At 42.6% G+C, this 20,639-nt stretch overlaps 2 protein-coding genes across 5 annotated transcripts in view; both read left to right on the forward strand.

Moving 5' to 3' along the window:
* Positions 1–6,073: 6,073 nt before the first annotated feature.
* Positions 6,074–19,502, forward strand: SUMO2 (small ubiquitin like modifier 2). 4 transcript variants are annotated; one of them, XM_075170066.1, is made up of 4 exons: positions 6,074–6,427; positions 8,157–8,288; positions 11,434–11,505; positions 13,071–13,756. In XM_075170066.1, exons 1-4 carry the CDS (start codon positions 6,407–6,409, stop codon positions 13,131–13,133), a joined length of 288 nt encoding a protein of 95 aa, XP_075026167.1. In that variant the 5' UTR covers positions 6,074–6,406; the 3' UTR covers positions 13,134–13,756. The 4 variants fall into 4 exon arrangements, with proteins under 4 accessions (XP_075026167.1, XP_075026168.1, XP_075026166.1 ...); XM_075170067.1 differs by lacking the exon at positions 13,071–13,756 and adding an exon at positions 18,497–19,502 and having other exon boundaries at positions 6,188–6,427; XM_075170065.1 differs by lacking the exon at positions 13,071–13,756 and adding an exon at positions 16,283–16,361 and having other exon boundaries at positions 6,188–6,427.
* Positions 16,295–20,639, forward strand: part of JPT1 (Jupiter microtubule associated homolog 1) — a 40,506-nt gene continuing 36,161 nt past the window's right edge. The window contains exon 1 of the mRNA XM_075170063.1: positions 16,295–16,361. The gene's annotated coding sequence lies outside the window, so the exon portion shown is untranslated. The remainder of the gene's footprint in view (positions 16,362–20,639) is intronic.

The raw sequence follows: 20,639 nt of genomic DNA on the forward strand, positions 1-20,639 counted from the left end.
CTGGTAGAAGGAGACTTCTAATGGCTCATGTTATCAGCCGGTGCGCTGGAGAAAAATACAGAGCCCACTGCTTGTATGGGCATCGTAATTAAAAGCTACTAATGAACTAAAATGCATAATTACTATAGAGCTGGCTGTCTCTCTTAGTGGAAATCTGAGACTTGCCTACCAAGTGAGATCCTTCTTAGAAGGGTGGGAGTTGCTATTTGCTTTCCATGTAGTGATGCTAAGGAGTTCTCTCCATGTCAGCTCATTTGAATATCAACCATGATAGCAGAACGTGCCACCTGAGACTTTCCTAGGGACACTCGAGTGCCTGGAGCGTCCCTGTGTTCTTTCACTGTGCTGTGCGTGTTTCTCTTGCTTTCCTTTTATCCTTTTCCACATGTAACACTTGTCTCTGTGGACCACTCTGTAGGGAACCACAGCCCTGCCTGCAGGGAGAGGCAGCCAAAGGCAGGTGATCAGCCTTTACCAGCTATATTGCAAAGCCTGACAACCCATCGGTCTCACTGGTGTTATTTTCTCTTCATCAGCACAGAGAGAGAAGTGTTGATTACTGAGGTGGTGGATGTAGGAGTGGTACAGTGTCCTCTTCTGCTCCAGGATCCATCCTGTGTAAAGAGACACTAAAAGCTGGTCCAGGAACTCTTCGATCCTCTCCTGCCGTCTCTTGGCATGTACAGTCCATTTTGCTCATTCACTAAAAGTGTAAGTGGCTTTTTGCATCTGATGCTCTTGAACTGATAAGGAAGGTGGCTGGTTCCTGGGGAAGTCATCTTGGAAAAGGTGAGTTTTCGTATGAAATCTTGACATTTCTTAGTCCTCCTTTGAACATTGGCTGGAGGTCTGCACATATCTAGAAGGGAGACCTTACTGCACACCTTGCAAAAAGGCTTCTGTGCCTGCCCAGTCCATGTAATTAAGCAGAATTGGGAACCACCGTATCAGCATGGAACTTCATGTTGCCCAAAAAGGCTTTGGAGTACAGGCTTTGGGTCCAGCAAGGAACACAAAGGCAAATAGAAACTGTGTTACTGTTTTCCAGTCAGGGGTAAAAGAAAAGGAAAAAAAAAAAAAGGCAAAAAAATCAAGGCCTGATGAGGAGGAGAATTGCTAAGTTGCAAAATAGGAGGTTTGAAAGCTATTTCATGACTTGGGGAACAGAGGGAATGATCAGCGTCGTGAACAGGGAAGGCACAGAACAGGCAGTGCCCCCGGCAAAATATATTTTCTATTTCTGGTGCTAAACTAGTATTAATGAAGAGCAAAGGCTGAATAAGCCACGCAGACCTTCAGAGTCCAGTCTGAGAAGGCAGCTTCAGCCCTACTCACTTGCTTATACCTTCAAATAACTGCTTTCTATTCTTGCATTGAACTAATTGCAAAGTAACACACGGTTTTGAAGGGGTGGGGTTGCTTTTGTAGGCTTATGCTTGCTAATGTACAGTAGCACACACTTGTCCTACTCTGCTTGTAGCTGTCTTAATGTCTTAAAAATCTTAATGTCTTAAAATCTCAGTGTGAAAAGGAATGTATGTTGAACGCCCATATTCCCTGCCCTCTTCAAAAGACGGTGGAGAATTAAGCCCAAGAGCTCTGCAAGATCTAAATACGTCATATTTCTTCCTTAGAAAACTGCTGTACAAGAATGAAACAAGGCATGGAAATATTTTAGGAAACAACACATGGGATTTTCTTCCCCGAGATGGAATTTCTCTGGAGTTCTCACTGTGATGCTTCCCCATTCATTGCCCTTCAATTCCGTGCACTGAAGAGGAGGAGCTCACAGAGACAAAAAGCTTTGCCTTTGCCCCACTGCTGCGGCCTGGATCCTGCAGGACTGGGTCCTTTATAGTTCCCAGTGTGGCTTCTCCCCTGCCGCTTGCTCTGACTGCTGCTGTCTAGCCACTTATCTTTGTGGGGTTTAGCACTCTGTTTTCTGTTAGCTCCACTGATCTCCTGTATAATGTGAGTTTCCTCTGTTGCTATATTAGAAGAAAAGCCATATAAATGTGAGGTTTGTAGAAACCTGCTCTGTGATTGGGGATCTGTGTAATTGGGGGCGAGACCAACGGTGGTACAGCTGAAACAGTTTTCAGGTTTTTTGAGCTCCTGTAACTTCTGCAGTGGTAACAAAATCCCATACGTTCTCATAAAATCTAGTGTATTTTCCTGTCTCCTTTTAAGCACATTTGTTCTATTTGTGGTGCTGGCCTTAATGTATGTCTCACTTAACACCATTCCTGCATTCAGTTCTTTCATGCTGCTCTCAGGCCTTGACCAGTTACATCCCACCTCCCAAGGAAATCCTTGTCCTGCAGCACAGAGATCTTCAAAGAGGGAGGGTGAAGAAGTAGCGAGAGCAAAATAAAACAGGACCATCGAGCAACATCAGTCTTGTGATGCCCTTCCTCACAGCGGTCGCTTCTCTGTGATGTTGCATCATTTCTAAAAATAGAACTTAAGGTCCTTTGGGAAATGGCACTTGTCTGTTGTTTTGTAAAGTACCCCGTGTGTTTTAAGTCCTGCTTTAAAAAGCCATGGACGAAGTAGAAGAGTGGGTTTTAAGATGCTTTATTTCCTTGTTCTCATGTATAGTCCTTTATTTCCTTGTTCTCACGTATAGTCCTGCTTCTTCAGGAAAAAAAGGAGAATTTATCACCTTTGGAAGAAGGGGCAGGCAACTCAAGAAGAGTACAGGGATCTCGTTAGGTCGTGCAGAGAGGAAATTAGAAAGGCAAAAGCCCAGTTAGAACTCAACCTGGCCACTGTCATGAGAGACAACAAAAAATGCTTTTACAAGTATATTAATGACAAAAGGAGAGCCAAGGAGAATCTCCATCCTCTGTTGGATGCGGAGGGGGGAACGTTGACACCAAGGACGAGGATAAGGCTGAGGTGCTCAATGCCTTCTTTGCCTCAGTCTTTAATAGTCAGAGCAGTTATCCTCAGGGTACTCAGCCCCCTGAGCTGGAAGACAGGGACAGCGAGCAGGATAAACCCCCCATAATCCAAGAGGAAGAAGTTAATGACCTGCTACGCCACCTGGGCGTTCACAAGTCTATGGGGCTGGATGGGATCCACCCAAGGGTACTGAGGGAGCTGGTGGAGGAGCTTGCCGAGCCACTCTCCATCATTTACCAGCAGTCCTGGTTAACTGGGGAGGTCCCGGACAACTGGAGGCTTGCCAATGTGACGCCCATCTACAAGAAGGGCTGGAAGGAGGATCCGGGGAACTACAGGCCGGTCAGCCTGACCTCGGTGCCAGGGAAGATCATGGAGCAGTTCGTTTTGAGGGCGCTCATGAGCCATGTCTGGGACAACCGGGGGATCAGGCCCAGCCAGCACAGGTTCATGGAAGGCAGGTCCTGCTTGACCAACCTGATCTCCTTCTATGAGCAGGTGACCCACTAGTGCATGAGGGAAAGGCTGTGGATTTGGTCTGGACCTGGGCATGGGCATGCTGGACCTGGGCATGCTGGCTGACAGCCGGCTGAACATGAGCCGGCAGTGTGTCCAGGTGGCCAAGAAGGCCAATGGCATCCTGGCCTGTATCAGAAATAGTATGGCCAGCAGGAGCAGGGAGGTGATCGTGCCCCTGTACTCGGCACTGGTGAGGCCGCACCTTGAATACTGTGTTCAGTTCTGGGCCCCTCACTACAAGAAGGACATTGAGGTGCTGGAGCGTGTCCAGAGGAGGGCAATGAAGCTGGTGAAGGGCCTGGAGCACAAGTCTGATGGGGAGCGGCTGAGGGAGCTGGGGTTGTTTAGTCTGGAGAAGAGGAGGCTGAGGGGAGACCTCATCGCGCTCTACAACTACCTGAAAGGAGGTTGTAGCGAGGTGGGTGCTGGTCTCTTCTCCCAAGTAACAAGCGATAGGACGAGAGGAAATGGCCTCAAGTTGCGCCAAGGGAGGTTTAGGCTGGACATTAGGAGAAATTTCTTTACTGAAAGAGTGGACAGGCCTTGGAACAGGCTGCCCAGGGAAGTGGTTGAGTCACCATCCCTGGAAGTATTTAAAAGACGTGTAGATGAGGCGCTTAGGGACATAGTGTAGTGGGTATGGTGGTGTTGGGTTGATGGTTGGACTCGATGATCTTAGAGGTCTTTTCCAACCTTAATGATTCTATGATTCTATGATTCTTAGTGGTGATAATGGACTTAAAAATGGCATTGCGCATTGCTCTTCAGAGCTAAAATAAAAGGTGAAGGGAGATTGTAGGAGACTGATACACCATCAGACTGTGCGAGGGGGATTTGTACAGAAGCTGTTGTTTTCTCTAGCCATATGTGCTTCTTTGCCTCCCAATAGCTTAAATAAATAGAAAAATAATAACATGAGTAATTAAATGCAAGGAAAACAGGCAGGATAGACTAATTGGAACAGTCTTCTAATGATAAATCAAGGAAAATGACACAGGTAGGAGTACCAGTTTGAGTCTCAGATAAAATTTAAAACAGCGTCTCAGTTGCCTTCCTGGGTCAGACTGAGCTCTTCCAGTGCCTCTGATTTTTCCAGAACTGACTCATAAAGACTCTTGAGAAGGAGTAAATAGTAAAACTAAGAGGTTCTATGAAATTTTAGATGAGATTTAATCTTTCAGAGTACTGAAGCAGAGGGAAAATTGTATGATTATGGGAGCCTAGTCTACAAGGAGATGGTAAAAAACTTCCACTGAGTTTTGTGGAAGCTCAGCTGGCTGCGCAGGCCATCTTCACTACCTCAGGTAGGGCTGCGGCTGTGTTATTTTCTCAGCTGTGGATTTGGGTAAAGGTTCAGCTTCAGCTTCCTGTCTTCTTCTTCAATTTCCAGACAATTGCAATAAAACAAATAACTCCCTGCGAGTTTGCACTCAGAAGGGAGGTACTGGGATGTAAAGTAACGTGACAAAAGGCAGAGAAGGGGCATCAGAATCCACGGTAAGAAGCAGTCTGTATTTGCTCATTAGTTAAGTTTCTCTTCAGTTGATATTTCACTACTTGGGTAGTTTATTCTGGACAAATCCCATCTTGTAATTTCTCCAAAATGGTGCAGGAGGTGCGTTATACGCAGGCCTGGATTTTGTCATGCCAGGAGCAGAGGGTGTGCGTTACTATATGGCCACCTCTCCACCTCTGCGTCGTGATCCGGAGCGTATTCACCACTTGGAGTGGCGCCAGTGAAGACTAATGCCCATCTGGTAAATCCATCCCTGAAGTACTTACGAGGATCATTGTTGTGGTGTTTCTTTTCCACCTATGTGCTGTAGAGAGACAGTTGATAAATGATGGTGGCGGGTGTAATGCTGATGAAAAAAGGCTCAGAAACTGTTTTGTGGGAACCCCTTCAGTGAAATCCCTGGAGTTATTGAGAATTTCCTCCTCCCCTCCATTGGAAGGAACTTGAAGGAATCACATCATTAGTAGTATATCCTCTTATTTATGTATTATAATTTTTGAGGTGCTGCACCATGTCTTTAGCCTGTTGAAGACTGTAAGTAAACCTTGACTGCAATTGTTTTAATTATATTCAAGATGCATTTTTCAGACACAGCAGAGAGGCACAGCGGGTCTCGGTTCCCTCTGCAGAAACTACACGTATTTCAGGGCAAACTCATGCCTCACCTTCCTCAGGGGGACAGCCGGGGATTTTGGAAGCACAGCAGATGGCTGTCAAACCTCACAGCCTGAATCACTGTCATCCGTAGAACAGCGAAGGCCATGAGTAGGGGGGAAAATATGTCAGATTTGAGGAGGCCCAAGAGGAGGATGACACAGAAAGGTCACCCGTGGGGGAGCATCAGGGAAAGGCGTCGGTGGGGAGGGCACAGCAGGCCCCCTGGGTGAGGTGCCGAAGGGGCGGCAGCGCTGAAGGTGCCCCGAGGAGACCGGGCCAGGACGGCGCGAAGCTGGCGGGTCCAGGCGGGCGGCGGAGGACCCTTCCCGGGCGGTGGGGAGGGGCGCGGGGCGCCGCAGCCCGGCGGCCATTTTGAGGAGGACAATACCCGCCGCACGGCAGGGCCCGCTGCGCCCGGCGGGCGGGGCGCGCGCACGCAGCGCGGGCAGCGGCCGGGGCGCGCGCACGCTCCGCCTCCCGCCGCCGCGTTATGTAACGGCCGGCGCGCGCGCGCGCTCCCTCCCCCCCACCTGTCCCCGCCCCGTCCCCGCCCCCCCGTCCGCCGGGGCCCAATGGGCGGTGGGGCAGCGCCGTGGGGGGGGGCGGGGGAGAGCCTGGCGGACGGGGCGGGCGCGCGCACGCACGGGGGCAAGGCGCGGCCCCGCGGCAGTGCGTGCGCGCTCCCTTCCCCCCCCCCCGCCTTCCCCTCTCTCTCTCTCTCTCTCTCTTCTCTTCTCCGCCGCGCTCGGTCGTTTCTTCCCCCCCTTTGTGAGGCGCTCGGAGTGGCCCGGACATCGCTGACTCGCCATGGCCGACGAGAAGCCCAAGGTGAGACAGGCGCCCTCCCATCTCCTCCGCCTCCCTCCCTCCCTCGCCCCCGCCGTCTCACTTCGCCCCTCGGGCGGCGGCGGGAGGCCAGGCCCGGGGCCTGGCCCCGGCCCCAGCCCGGCCAGCCAACGGCCTCGGCTCCACCGCGCCGGCTTTGCGCGCCATTTTCCTGCGCACCCAGGCCGCGGCCGCCTTCCCGCCCCGCCGGGGGAGGGGGGCCGGGGCCGCAGCCTCCCGGGGCGGGCGGAGGATCCCCGGGGAGGGCGGCGGGGAAAGGGGGGGGGGGCGAGGGGGCGAATCCGGGCTCCCTTCCCGCCCTCCTCAGGGAGAGAGGCAGGTCCGGAGGCGGTTGCTGCCGTTGCCTTCCTCCTCCTCCTCCTCCTCCTTCTCCTCCTCCTCTTCCTCGCGGGGCCGGATCCGGCCTACCCTGCGCGGCTGGCGGTGGCTCGGGTGCAGCATCCCCGCTCGTAACCAGCCTTTCGCTGGGGCACTTGCAAGCCCCTTCCCATACGGTGCTGGCAGGAGCGCGCCGGGGCCTTTCCGCCGCGGGAGGGGCGGGCGGGCATTGCTCCCTGCCCCTTTTGTGCTGCCTCTCGCCCCAGCTCCCCTGGCCGCGGGAGGGGCCGCCCGGAGGGGCTCCTGCGGGCGGAGAGGAGCCGCGTGGAGCTTCGCTTTTCAACAGCAGGAATTAAAAAACAGCCACAGCAAAAAAACCCACAACCAGCGAACGCCGCGCTGCCGCTGTTCTTTTTTTTTTTTTTTTTTTTTTTTTTGGTCCTTTTTTTCTTTTCCCGCCTCCCCTTCCCCCCCACCATTTTTAAACAGTTTGAAGGCGCCAGAAAATAATAAACGGCGGCTGGTGTATCGGGGCCGTGGCCTGGAGCGCGGCGTGCGGGGATCTGTCACATGGCGGGGACACGCACTCCGGCCGGGGCCATCCGACACCTTCGCCGGTTCTCTGGCCTCGGGCCGCTTCTTCTAAAGAAAACAAAGATGAAAATGCTGCTGGGCACCTCAGGAGCGGGCGCTGCCTAGGATCTGGGTAGTGTTGAATCTTCTCTTTGCTTCTCCCGCGATACTCAGGATCAGAACACGAGCAACGGAGTTGCAAGTTGGTTCTCTGCAATTTCTGCGTGTGGCTTCTAATGGAAGCGAGAGGATCGGACTGCTTATTGAGGAGGGGGTTTTTTTAAACGTTTTCTGACGGAGAAAGCGGAGTTCTTTTCAGATTTTGTCACCTTTTCAAATACAGTCCTTTATCTTGAAATTTTCTTCAGAAGTACCTCAACTGATATGAAAAGTTTGAGATATAGTAAGAAAGAGACTTGCTAGTGGTTGAGATCATAGTTGTAACATAAATAACTATTCCTTTGATTGGGAATAGTAGTGTTGCATATTATTATGCCCTTGATAGAAATAACTTTTTAATTTGTTGTAAAACAACTGGCCTAGTAACTCTTCATTGCTACTTTGCATGTTAACCAATCTCAAGAATGATAACTAATATTAGTAGGGCTTGCGGGTTTTTTGTGTGTGTGCGGCTTTTTTTTTATTTCCCAATAAAAAGTACTGACCTTTATTTGCTAATTCAAAGCTTTAAGTTGGTAAACAGCTATAATATCTTTATTTCCTCCTTTTTAATGACCTGTTGCACTTTGGTAAAATGTTAACTTCTTGTTTCATACCCTTTAAAAAAGTGTTGGGTTTTTTTCTTTTATTTCCTCAACAGGAAGGAGTGAAGACTGAAAACAATGACCACATTAATCTGAAGGTGGCAGGGCAAGATGGGTCTGTGGTGCAGTTTAAGATTAAGAGGCATACACCACTTAGTAAACTAATGAAAGCCTATTGTGAACGACAGGTATGCTCTTGTATGATCGTCAGGAGAACTGGGGGAGTCTGGGGGAGAGGTAATACCCATAGAGACAGATGAAGACAGTAAAGTCTTAAAACTATGTAAATATGCAAAATGATAAAGACTTAACAGAAACGAATTGTGTTGTGTAAAGTGTATTGTTCTTAGGATTTGTTATAGCGTGGACTGACAGGGTTGTGACAGGAAACGGGTCAAATAAAGATCTGTTGTTATCTTTGTGAAATCTGCATTATAGGTGTAGGCTGTTGGGAGGTGACTGTTACTCTACTGCTCAAAAATATCAGTATGGAAAGGGTGGGTTAGGAACCTGTGATATGAACTTAAGATAGAGAGTTGAGTGATAGTCAGAGGTATTTTTATAACTGAGTAACTTGGTCTGGTCATAGACTTCTGATTTATTAGCTTAATATTATTGTATTGAGATGAGAGAATATCAATGAGTATTTCAGGGTTTAAAGGTGTCTAATGTCCAGCTTGAGAAGGAGCTTGTACATTTAATGATGAGCTTTGTTTTTTCTCTTGTGGCCTAGTTGTCAAATTAATCCTCTGAGGAACCAAAAAAATGTATTTTGCTAGTGTAGTGGCAACTGCAGCCAACCTACTAGATTGCAAGCAGCTATTGCAAGTTTTAAAAACACCTGTATAAGAGTAATGCTATTTAACACTTTCTTACGAAAGTGTTAAATTTGATTAGGAAAATTTTGTCTCTGCTGTCCATGATTTTTTAATGACTGTCTGCCTTTAAAAAGTTCCATCTCTACAAAAGTGTTTAGAATTGGGGAAGGTTTTCTTTTAAGCACAAATATTCAGTGATACCATCGAATACAATAAAATCAGTGTAAAATATTGAGGTAACTATTTCACCACCAAGAAAAACAAACTCTAATTTGCATGCAGCGTGGTAAAACCTCTTTGGTTTACCCTTTGGCACAATAGGATAGTAATACAAATAAAGACAGGGAAAATCAGCTCTTACTGAACATGTGAATATGTTCTTGTATGGCTGTTCTGGGAATAGATTAGTGAATGTTTGAAGCTTTGAGCTCATTTTTCTTAAGTTTGTCATACAAACTCATATTATGCAAATCACTGTGTATTGCTTTTTCAAACATAAAGTGCAGTTATAGCTGTCTTTTTGGGAGTTTGAGGATTGGTTAATTGTCTGTAAAGTCCTGGGAAAGATGATTTTAGAAGTACCATTCATACTTCAGTTACTTGGAAACAAGCAAAAGTAAGATTCTGAAACTTTTCACCTAAATTTCTACTCCGCTTTAAAAAAAAAAAAAGGCAAAAAACCCCAGGTGTTAATTGGAGGAAAAAAAAAAATCTTTAGAATGTGAGATGTTTTTTATGATTTCGGTTTTAAGCTAGTAGGTATCCAAAGGATATTTCTGTAGAGATGGACTTGTCTTTAAATTTTATTTCTTAGGTGCTTACTTCTCAAACTTTGTTTAAAAGCATTTGTTCTCTGTGTCTCTAAAAGTTTTATTTTGTTTGTGTTCCTAACTAGCCATACCCAATCTTAAAATCTTTAAGCTGTGGACTTTAGATTTAATTTTGGAGAGGTGGAAGCTGCATATAGTAGAGAATTTAGCAGCTTTAAAGAATGAAAATCGTGTATTGCATGTAGTAGACCTAAAATGGAAGTAACTAAATCTTGAATGATACGTTTAGGAGATCAAGACTATTTGCAATTATTGTAAGTGGAGAAGAAATCACCCATGGAACATACTTAATTTTTTGTGGATACTAATCTCACCAAGGTACAGTTTTTCAGTATGTTTTCAGCTAGCATTTATTCAGCTCATAAAGTTGTCAGGAACCTGCAAAAAAACAACACTTTTGGAATAGGAAATATGTATTTTAAGAAACACAGTGTCGGAGAAAACTGCTCAAACCAAATGTTGCTGTGCAAAAATGTGTTGCTGCCATGACACTTAGCCACATGATTTTCTTAAATAAGATGATGTTCTGAGTGAACACTGCAGAATCTTAGTCACTCTAGAGAAGGCATTTTGCTCTGAGCTATAAAGTCTTACCAAAAAGTTTACTCATATTCTTTATTAAAATATTTTTCCTGAGAAATCAAGTTCTCAAAAATAATTACTACATTAAGTTTTCTTTTGTATGTTACATCTGCTCTTGCATGGCTAAATGAAGGCTTCTTTTCTAATTCAGAGATGCCAAAGCAGCACCATGCAATACATGGGATTTACTTCAAAACCAGCTAGACTTCTTGTATTTTTAGATAATCTGTAGAGAGAGTAGATGGAACTGGGGAAGAAGTAGACACCAAGGTTCTTGGTTCTGGTTGTATCCTCAAACTTCATTCGTCTTCCTTTGCAGAATGTAGTGTGCTGTAGAATACCTTTGAAAACTAACTTGTGAATTTGAAGGTTGCATTATTAGTAGGAGGCATTGTTGCTCTCTAGTTATCTTTTTGAATCTGTTGGCTCAAGCAAGAATAAGTAGTAGTCTGAGGATGGAAGAGGTCAGCAAAATGACCATTGTGTTGTAGAAATGCTAGTTTGAAATACTCTTCAGTAGTTTCTGGAAGTAGAAGATTCCTTTAGTTTTTTTGAAAGTTCCAGCTGTGCATGGAAGAACTTTGTTCCATTGATTTCTTGTTAATAGGAATTCAAGGTCAAAAAGTTACCATTGACTACTCTTTGCTGCTGCAGATGAATAGGTGGTGGTTGCATTTCTGGAAAAAATATTTTAGAATACCTTTGCTTTTGGGGAAGATCAGAAAGGCCTATGACATTTGTTATCCGAAGTGTTGCATCTAATTTTTAAGTGAATTATTATTAAATAGCACTATAAAAGTCTTGGCCTTTGGGGTGAGACTTGTGTACTAGAAATTGCTTTATTTTAACTTAAATTCAGTGGGGGCACTGTTGCTTCTCTTCGTTATTGAACACAATGCAATTTTTAATACAAAACAGATCGCAAGGATTTGTAGTGAAATGCCTTAAAGTCAGTGCATGAGGGGAGTACGAAAACTATATCATGCATTATGCATGGTGACTTTTAATGCTCATGCTGCAATTCCAGTGACAAGTTCAAGAGAAAACTAGGGAGTACTTTTACACCAGACTTACTTCTCTTTGTGTTGCTTCTCTTTGTCCAGGGGTTGTCAATGAGGCAAATCAGATTCCGGTTCGATGGGCAGCCAATTAACGAAACAGACACACCTGCACAGGTAAACAACAGAAACAAGACTGAATAACTGTATTTGAAATTTGCTGCAGGAGTTGATGCTTCTGTTTCAGATAAAATACTTGTGTAATTGTATATATCAGTGATAGAACTTGATCTTTTTTTACCATTGTTCTGGTATAACTAGTTTAGAATTATTGAAAATGGAATCTGAGACTACTTTAGTGTTTTGAATAATAAGTCTGTATCACTGTAGTAATAAAATAAGAAAATGAAGTACAACGTACAGATGGTGAGTCTGTATTTGAGTCACAGCTCTGAGGTAAGAATCGGTAAATTAAGAATTTAGTTTTTCTGAAGCAATGGCTTTATTTTTTTATATAAGCTTGCCAGGATGCTATCAGAGATCCTGTTTGCAAACTTGCATTTGTAATACGAAAGTGATTTTCTCTTATTTGTAATTTGAAGCTCTGTTTCAGTGGCATAAAATTAATGAATACTGTGTAGTTTGGGTTGTCTGTTTCTAATTGGTTAAAACAAAGGCCATTCTAAGAACAGAATGGTTCACTGTGACTCTTGAGTATTTTTCTGTACTACTCCACATAGCTGTGTTTAATCAGCCTTTCCAAGTGATAGTTTTATATGCTTTTCAGAATCATTTGTTATGAAATAAGGGACTCTTGTTTTTAGAAGGTTTATAGTAGATCTCTATTTTCTAAGCAGTTGCTCCAAAGAATGTGCCTCTTATGGCCACAATCTATGGAACTTTTTAACTTGGGATACTGATAATTGAGGCAACAGGGTGCTTTTCTCTCCATCCATGTTATGCTGAAGCTAAGGATCATTCTATTTATAGCTGCGGTAAATGCCATAGGCCAGTTGGATTTGCTGGAGCAGAAATTGAGATTGTTTAGAAATACAGCTTAGATTAGTTATAGCAACTCCTTCAATCTTGGTACAGATTTTGTCAGTAGGTAACATTAACATCCCAGGAATATCAACTGTAAAAATTATGGTGCAAAAAGAGAATAATTATATTAATGAAATATTGCTGTTCCTCACTGGCAGTTTGTTACATTGTTGACCATGTAAAGTGTTTTTAATTTTTTTGTGCTGGCTGAGGCTTGGTTCTACTGCCTGGTTGGGCTAGGGGCCTTAATTATAGTCTGCTTTCTTTAGTGCTGAGGTTGAAGCCATTTGCACATTTGAACAACAACAGCAAAGTGGAATTGTGGCAATGTTCTAAGGTAAACTGAGGAAGTAAATAGGAGAAAGAAGATGCAATGGCAAAGTAGGCAACAAAATTAAAATACTATGAATGCCGATCTTTTCCATAGGAGTCATACAATGCACCCTGAAGTTACATACTAGAATTCATTCTAGGACAACAGCTATCAACTGGCATTTTTTTTCCCCCATGTAATTTCTTTGCTTTTGAGTTACGGTGAAGTAGGTTAAATGTACAAAGTGATGATGATGGAGGGGAGCGGGGCTGGTCTGGTTAGGTTGCATAAAAAGTAAACATGAAGACAGCAAATGTAAGAACAACCCAGCCTATAGTAGATATCTGAGGAGAGTTGAAAGCCTTTTTTCTCTTTTCTGCTATAGTTGGAAATGGAGGATGAAGATACAATTGATGTGTTCCAGCAGCAAACAGGAGGAGTTTACTAAAAAAAAAACAAAACACACAAAAAAAGAACCTGCTACTTTCCTCTCCAGAACTGTGCTCCCACAGGCGACACATTCACAATTAGAAAAATGAGACTTGGTTCAGCCACATTCTGACTACTGCAGTATAGTTTTCTCTCTTCTCTCTCTGATTTTTTTTCCTATTCCTTCTATTGTACATAAAGTAACTGGTGTATGTGCACAGACATAATGCATATTTTTTTTAACTAAATGGCCAATGGTATGTTTTGATCAACATTTAATGGAGATGGGGTGGGAAAACAAACTGGTTCTGTGAAAATGCCCCTTTCTCTGTTAGTGGCATGCTCCTTCTACTTTTATCTTTATATTCCAGTAAGTTATTTTGCTCTCACTGTTTAAAAACAAAAACCTTGCATACCTTGTTTGATTGGATAATTTCAATGTTTTTCTTTTATCATTGTAAAACCAAGGACAATTTTATAACTTTTTTGTACGTAGCTGTTACATGTAGAGCAATCTCTGTCTAAGTAGGGGTAAATTACTCTTTAAAAAAAAAAAAAAAAAAAAAAGGAAAAAAGATCCTAGATAGTTTTCCCTTCAAGTAAAGCGTCTTGTTGTTTAAATAAACTTCTTGTTTAAAATAACCAGTTTTCTTTATTTTTCTGTGGAGTAATAGTACTCAGCACTTGTATTTCTTTCTCTGCAGCACTTTATGCTTCTCAATTCTCAGCTTTCTATGCGGTAAGTAAGCATAATCCCCCTTTTACAGTCAAAGAGTGTTGGAAAATGAAAGGCTTCCTTGAGACCTCTCAGTCAATCAGTAGTTGAACTGGAAATAGAAGTCAGTTTTCTCTTCTTTTGATTTTTTTTTTTTTTTGGTGTATGTTCTGCTAAGCCAAAAATGTTTGATTAGGCAAACTGCAAAATACTGGACTATTTACTAATGCCTTTGGGTTGAGCTCTTTTTGTCAGTCTTTAATGGAAGCATCAATATTATTGTTACAGTAGCTTATTTAAAACCCTGTATTTAAATGCTTTTTGATGTAAACATTAAGTTTAAAAGAGCAAATAATTTCCTTAACCATTCAGTTTGCCATGGTATCAAATGGGAGATGCTTGGAAATGTAAAGCAAAAATAAAAAATTGAGTTCTGTTTTTGGGTGTATTTAGCTATGGTGGTGTAGATTCCACACTCTGCTTTACCATTGTGGTGTTCCTGCTGGAAGGGGGAAGAGGCTTGAAGTACTGAAGGGAGCTAGTGACAGTGACGTTGTTCATGGTTCTTTTCCACAAGGCTGTTCTTGAGTTTTCTCATGGGGAAGTTTAGAGGTTGCAGTGAAATCCATGGAGGTTCATGAAAGGTTATATACCTGTCTACTGAGCAGCCCCAAAGCATTCTCCCATGTCCTAGGAGTGTTCTCATATTTCGTAGTGTTTGCAGTAAGTTAATGCTCTTTTAGGTATTAACTTGCTAGCAGAGCTCACTTTTTGGTGGTAGTTTTTGTAACAGTTAATTCAAGAAGTGATTATTACTTCCTAGGCCTGTGCCTGCTGGATCTGGAAATTCTTTAACTTTGAGGCAAAATGATGGATCTGTGCATTTAGCTGATGGACAATGATCTATTTGACTTTTGTCACGATTTTAACATCTTTGATACTATATTAATTGCATCTATTTAATAGCTATACTATATTAATAGTATCTGTTTTTGCAGTTGCTTTTGACTATGTAGCTGAAGAATGTAATCTACTGTATGCCATTGTTTGAATTCTAGGAAATTCTACTGCTGAGCAGATTATTCTGGTATGTATCTTGTAGACTTCTGTGGTATATTGCAAGGTTGGAATTGCCCTCTTGTGAACAAATGTTTTCATATCCAAACCCACAAAGACCTGGAAAAAACTTCTTTGAAAAAAAAAAAAAGGGTGGTGGTGGGAATATATTTCAACACCTTTCTTAGGTTAGACATGGAATACATTGCTCTTTGGCTTTAGAATCTCTGGCTTTCAACCTGGCTAGACTGCTGATAACAGTGTGTAAAATTCTTTTAACTTGATGTCATGCCAAGATTTTCCCAGGAGAAAGCTGTCTTTATCTTGTTTGGCCAAAAAAGATGTTTGGACTTGCTTTAATTTTCTGAAGAAAGGGTGAGGTCTCCTTAAATACAGGTTTTTTTCAGCCCAACTTAAGATTGAAGCTCAAAACTCCCTATTGTATCTTGCCTACTATTTTTTCTTTCCTGAGGCAATATAAGTCAAGTGACAGGTACTGAACAGCGTGCTTTCAAAAACAATGTCTTAATTTCCTGAATTAGTAGAGTGGTACTTCATCTGACATGAACTTACGTGCAGGATTCTTGTTACATAATGTTCCATTAATAAAACGAGACCATTTAACATGAGTTTTCATTAGCTTACCAAAATTACCCTGTACAAAAATGAAAAACATAGGCCTTTGTGCCTTTGAATTGATGTGACAGCTTTGGAAATACCCCTTAATTCAGCATAAATTGAAATTTCCTCTAGTGTTTAGCAACAGGCTATTAAAAAAAATGGAAAGGCATTGATCACCTAAATTTCTCCATTTCTAACATCCTTCTGCTATTCACCTGAGTTTGCTCCTCATAGTTCTGAAATATTTCCTCCAACAGTGCTGAATGATGTTCATGTAAGATGGTAACTGCAATCAAAAACTGATAAAATGGTTTTCTGAGAGATGTTTCCTTGGTTAGATAAAAATAAAGAAACTCTCAAAGATCTTAAGTGACTTAGTTCCTTAAGAGTGTCAAACATTTAATTTCCATTAGTCTAGCAAACTGTTAAGCGGACTGGCACATTCTGATACATATTTGTGTACCCAGCAATGCAGAAATACCTGTTTTTTAAAAACTAATTCTTTAGAACTCTTCTTGCGTGGTCTTGCAAATACTCTCCTTATGACAGAACTTGTTGCTCTGGTGCTTAGAGAATTTACCTGTTGATTCCTGTTTGCTGGGACCTAAGTGGTTTTATTGTGACTACCTCTTTACTAAGAAAGCTACTGCTAGGGGTGATGATTCAGCAGTGGTATGAAGTACAGGGTCATAAACAATTTAGATCAAATTATTTGGAGTTCACTTAGCTGTTTGGCCTGGCTTGATTTGTAACAGTTCTTGTGTTTACACTGGTAGCCTAATGGACTACTGGATGTCCAAATGTCAGAGGATAAAGGAAAACTGGGCAAAGAGGTCTTGTCACGCTAGTTGGGAGGTAAGTTTTTCATGTTTATTAAACAGCTAGGATCTTTCAAGAGCCTGGGCAAATTATATTATTACCCACAATTCTCAAATAATGTATTCTAAAATTATTGCCATGCAATTTAGTTAATACTCCTCTCATGGTTTTTAAATGAAAAAGAATGGAATAAGTCATAATTAGATACAATACTCTAGCAGCTTCTTGTGGATGATAAGACCTTGCCTTTAGCGTATGTTGGGTCTTTAGTCCCTTAAACAGTTTCAGTTTCAGTGGTGGAATGGACACTACCAGTTACTTTAAAAGATGTAACTAAAATTGTTTGTTTCAGGCGCCTGAAGAAAGGCATTTTTATTCATGTACAGGGAGGGATAATTACAGATTGAAAGCACCGCTGGTTTTGGTGGGACCCTTAGTTAAACTAAGGCACTGATTTTCAGGTGTTATCTGCACGATGGGGATAATACCCATTTAATAGGGCTCTTGTGCGGATCAACACTAGGTGGTCTGAGGTGCTGGTTCAAAAGGGGTTCTGGGAGTGCAAGGCTGTTCTGAAATGGAATATGCTAAACTGCCAACAGTGTAAGGAAAGACTCCAAGTGGTAATGTGAGAGAGATTCTTGTACTGGCATATAGAGGTGTTCTCAACAAAAGAAACATCTCTGAAGTAGTACTAAGATAATTGCTGCTGCAAGATAACTACAATATCAAAACAGATACAGTGTCTCTGCAAAGGTTATGGTCAAAGCCAGATATTTCCTTGCAAGAATATTCCTTTCTAGTATCTTCACTTCGTTACTTCTGAGTCAGACAATGTAATGTAAGTGCTGTAATTTTGTCTGTTGGATACTGGTTCTATTGTAACCGTTACTGCAACATTAATGAAAAGGTATAATGTGACTGGCTCAAAGAAATAATACTTTCTATGCTTCAGCCAGTTGGGAAGAACTGAATTTCTAAGGAATAGCAATTTGTTTTCAAAGCTAAAAATGAAAAACTATAGATGCTTCCTTGATCATCATCTATTAAATTGAAAGTGAACAATAAATTGAAGGATTTTTATTAGACTTTTAGATTGTGGCCATTTCTCAGTACGCTTGTATCAGCTGGTATGTTGGACTGTTGTGGAGTAATAAAAGACAATCTAAAAGCATTTAAATAACTTGAATTATTCTTAATTATACTACCACTGTAATCTAATGTATTTCATTCTGTGGATTATTGAGGTTGGTTCATTCTGGCTGTTAACTGGTTGCCAAACTGAACATGTTCTGATAGTGAATAATTTAGTCCTCTAATTTATCTTGCTTTTTTGTACTTAGTGTCAGAATTGGTAGTACAGCACTTCTCCCTGGTGGTTAAGATGTAGGAGTGTGAGGATAAATAGGAGATGGAAGACTGGATTTTGATCCCTGTTTGCAGTTTTTGGTTGGCCTTCAAGATGCTTAATTACAGAGGCTTTTTGGTTTCTTCACTAGTAGTGTTGGACTAATGGTCTTACTCTTAACATGGAGATGCTGGGAGGCCCAGCCTGGTGTTTATGAAATGGTTTGAGTCCCTCTGAGGGGAAGAGTTTTCTTCTGAAGAATTTCAACTTGTGCGGGAGGGATCAAGTAGGGCTGGTGGTGCTATGAAACAAGTGGTTCGCTGTCAGCAAAGATCCTGGAAGTAATGAGGTTCAGTGGGATGCTGTAGAAAGACAACACGAGTGAGTTGGCGAGGAGCTGCAGTGGGAATGGGGACTATGGGAAGAGCTGTAGGTTTTGACAATTAATTAATCCTGATACGAGGATGACTTTGGAGCCCTGGGGAAAGATTAAAGGGGTGGAAGCCCAAATAAATAGTAAACAGGTTGTTGCTCCTTAGGAAGGGAATATTCTCTGGAGGGACATGGACACAAAGGAAACCCTTTGTGATGAATTTTGTGCTGGTTTTGGTGGCTTAGATCCCCCCCTTTCAGCATCCAGTCCATAGATCTCATTAAAGTACATCTGATGCCCTGCAAGGGCTCTTGAAGGATCACTTGATTAAGAAAACTTCACGCTTTAAGCAAACTCAGACAAGACAAAAGTGGCATGAAAGGAGCTTTTTGAGGATTCTCAGGACACTGACTTCCCCTTCCAGTGATGCTTGTCTTTTTTTCCACTAAGGAACAATGCTTTGGAGTACACTGCCAGACAAGAACAGCAGCATGAATTGGCCACTCTGCTTTTCTGTTGTTCAGAACTACATCTCTGCAGCTTTGAGAGGAGTCTGGACATTGTGATTCAAGCCTCCTTCCCAAATAGTAACTTACTGTTACGAACTTTACCTGAAGATGCAGAGAGGCACCAAAGCAACTTTCACAACTCTTGCAAACTACAGCATTTGCTTGGTAGGACAAACCATTGAATCTGTAGGATACCGGTCTTCCACTGAACTTCCACCATGCATTGCTTCAGATATGAAAGTCTTTGACAGCTGCAAATCCAGCTGTAACAAGGATTATTTATTAGCTGATGCTTACTTTTTACCTTCAGCTGTGAATGAATTGGGGGAAGAAGAGACAAGACTGAGTCAAAACCTCTTTTTTTGTATGATGTGCTTGGAATAAAGAAAGCAAGTGCTTTGTGACTGCCATAAATAGCAGAGACTGGCGTGAAGAAGAAACCCTTGGTCACGGGAGGATGACCAAGCTGAGGCTTTTTCCAAACCAATGGGATATCTCCTTGCCTAACCCTTGCATTTCCTGGAGTCTTGTTCAGATTTCCAGATGCTTTTTGCATTCATTCCCAGTTGAATTTCAACAACAGGTGGAATTGTTTGGTGTCTGAGTTTTTCAACAGCTGCTGAGAATTGTTCTGGTCAAATGTCATCATCATGGGAAGGATCGTAAGCCCAGTTTCTGTAGGCATCTTCATAAATCCCTTCATCTTGTTATGGGTAAATAATCAGCAAAGCAGCTTTTACTTAAAGATTATCCTGCAGTCAGGACTGTTTGAGATATCAGTGGGGTCCCTTGGAAATACTGAAGGTTTAAGAGTTTTAAAGCTGGATGTTAAAGCTAGCTTTGTCAGAGGGAACGGGTTTTTCTTCATCTTGACTTTAAAAAATGGCTCCATATCTCAGGTACAAATTTAAGAGTCAAATCCTGTGGCTTTGAATAAAAAGCGTTTAGATGACAAAATACTTGTGAAAGTTCCCAAGAGAGCAGATGCTTACCCCTGTATACAAGTAGGTATCATTTGACTTCTTAATGCCCAAGCCTAAGGGATAATAGAATTAAAACAACTGTGTCATGTTGCTTAAAATTTCTACCTCTAGAAAGATGTGATGCAACAGAGCATTCCCTGGGGACCTAAATAGTGGTTGGGGCTTTTTTTTTAAAAACAACAATTTTTTATAGATCCTGGATTAGAAAAAATAAAATACTGTGGTCCTGCATGTGTAGTTTTAGCAGTCAGCTCTTTCCTGAGTTGTGTTAATATTAAGGCTGGTGATATTTCAGACACTTGACCTCATGTTTTACGTAGAGTGAAGTAGCACAAAGCTTGCATTTTCTAGAGAAAAGTGTTCTAGGGGTATTAAGGGCTGTTATTAGTGCAAACTGAGAGGGATAGATAGAACTGCTAAGGGTTTTCTTTCCCCCTTCTCCCTCTTCTATGCAAGTACTAATTAAAATCACATTTGCAGTGGGAGGTCCTGATGCATTAATTTTGGAGTAAAAGTTGTGGTGATCAAGGAAGCATCTATGTCTCTGAAAGTTGCAGGGAGTTCAGGAAGCTCCCAGTCACCAAATCAAAGATGGATTTGACAGACAGGTCAACAGCCAACATCTGCTAATTTAAATTATGGGCTGTGTGAGTTTTGTGCTGGCACTTGGTGTAAGACACATGGCACAAAAGCACGCAGCCTCGTGCTTTTAAGACTCCAGTGAGCAGCGTTGCTGGGCTTTGTACTCCACCTACCGTAGACATTTTAATGCAATAATGCACTGCTCCAAGATCGTCTGATGTTGCAAATTATTTTATTGCACTATTGTGTTCTGCTCCAAGGTGACTGTTTCATGCTGTCCCTGCTGCAGCAGCCCTGTGTGTCTCTGCAGGCTGTTGGATGTTTCTCCATCCTTATTGGAGCCAACCTCTAATGCCGCAGCAGCCTTGTGCAGACTCTATATTGATGGCCTCTATATTGTTCATCTATGTACTTTGGATATGCTCTGAGGCAACTTCAAGGCTAGCATGGGCCAGGCCACCTACCAGCATGGTGATGAGTGTGAGAGAGCAGGGCCTCAGCGGGGATGGCCAAGTGGAG

The sequence above is a fragment of the Calonectris borealis genome, chromosome 20 (assembly GCF_964195595.1).
Source record: "Calonectris borealis chromosome 20, bCalBor7.hap1.2, whole genome shotgun sequence".
NCBI lineage: Eukaryota > Metazoa > Chordata > Aves > Procellariiformes > Procellariidae > Calonectris > Calonectris borealis.

Coding starts and splice junctions, on each gene's coding strand:
- SUMO2 (XM_075170065.1), top strand. CDS start 6,407: ATGGCCGACGAGAAGCCCAAG. Junction 6,428..8,156: donor TGGCCGACGAGAAGCCCAAG/GTGAGACAGGCG, acceptor TTTCCTCAACAG/GAAGGAGTGAAGACTGAAAA. Junction 11,506..16,282: donor AAACAGACACACCTGCACAG/GTAAACAACAGA, acceptor TTACACTGGTAG/CCTAATGGACTACTGGATGT.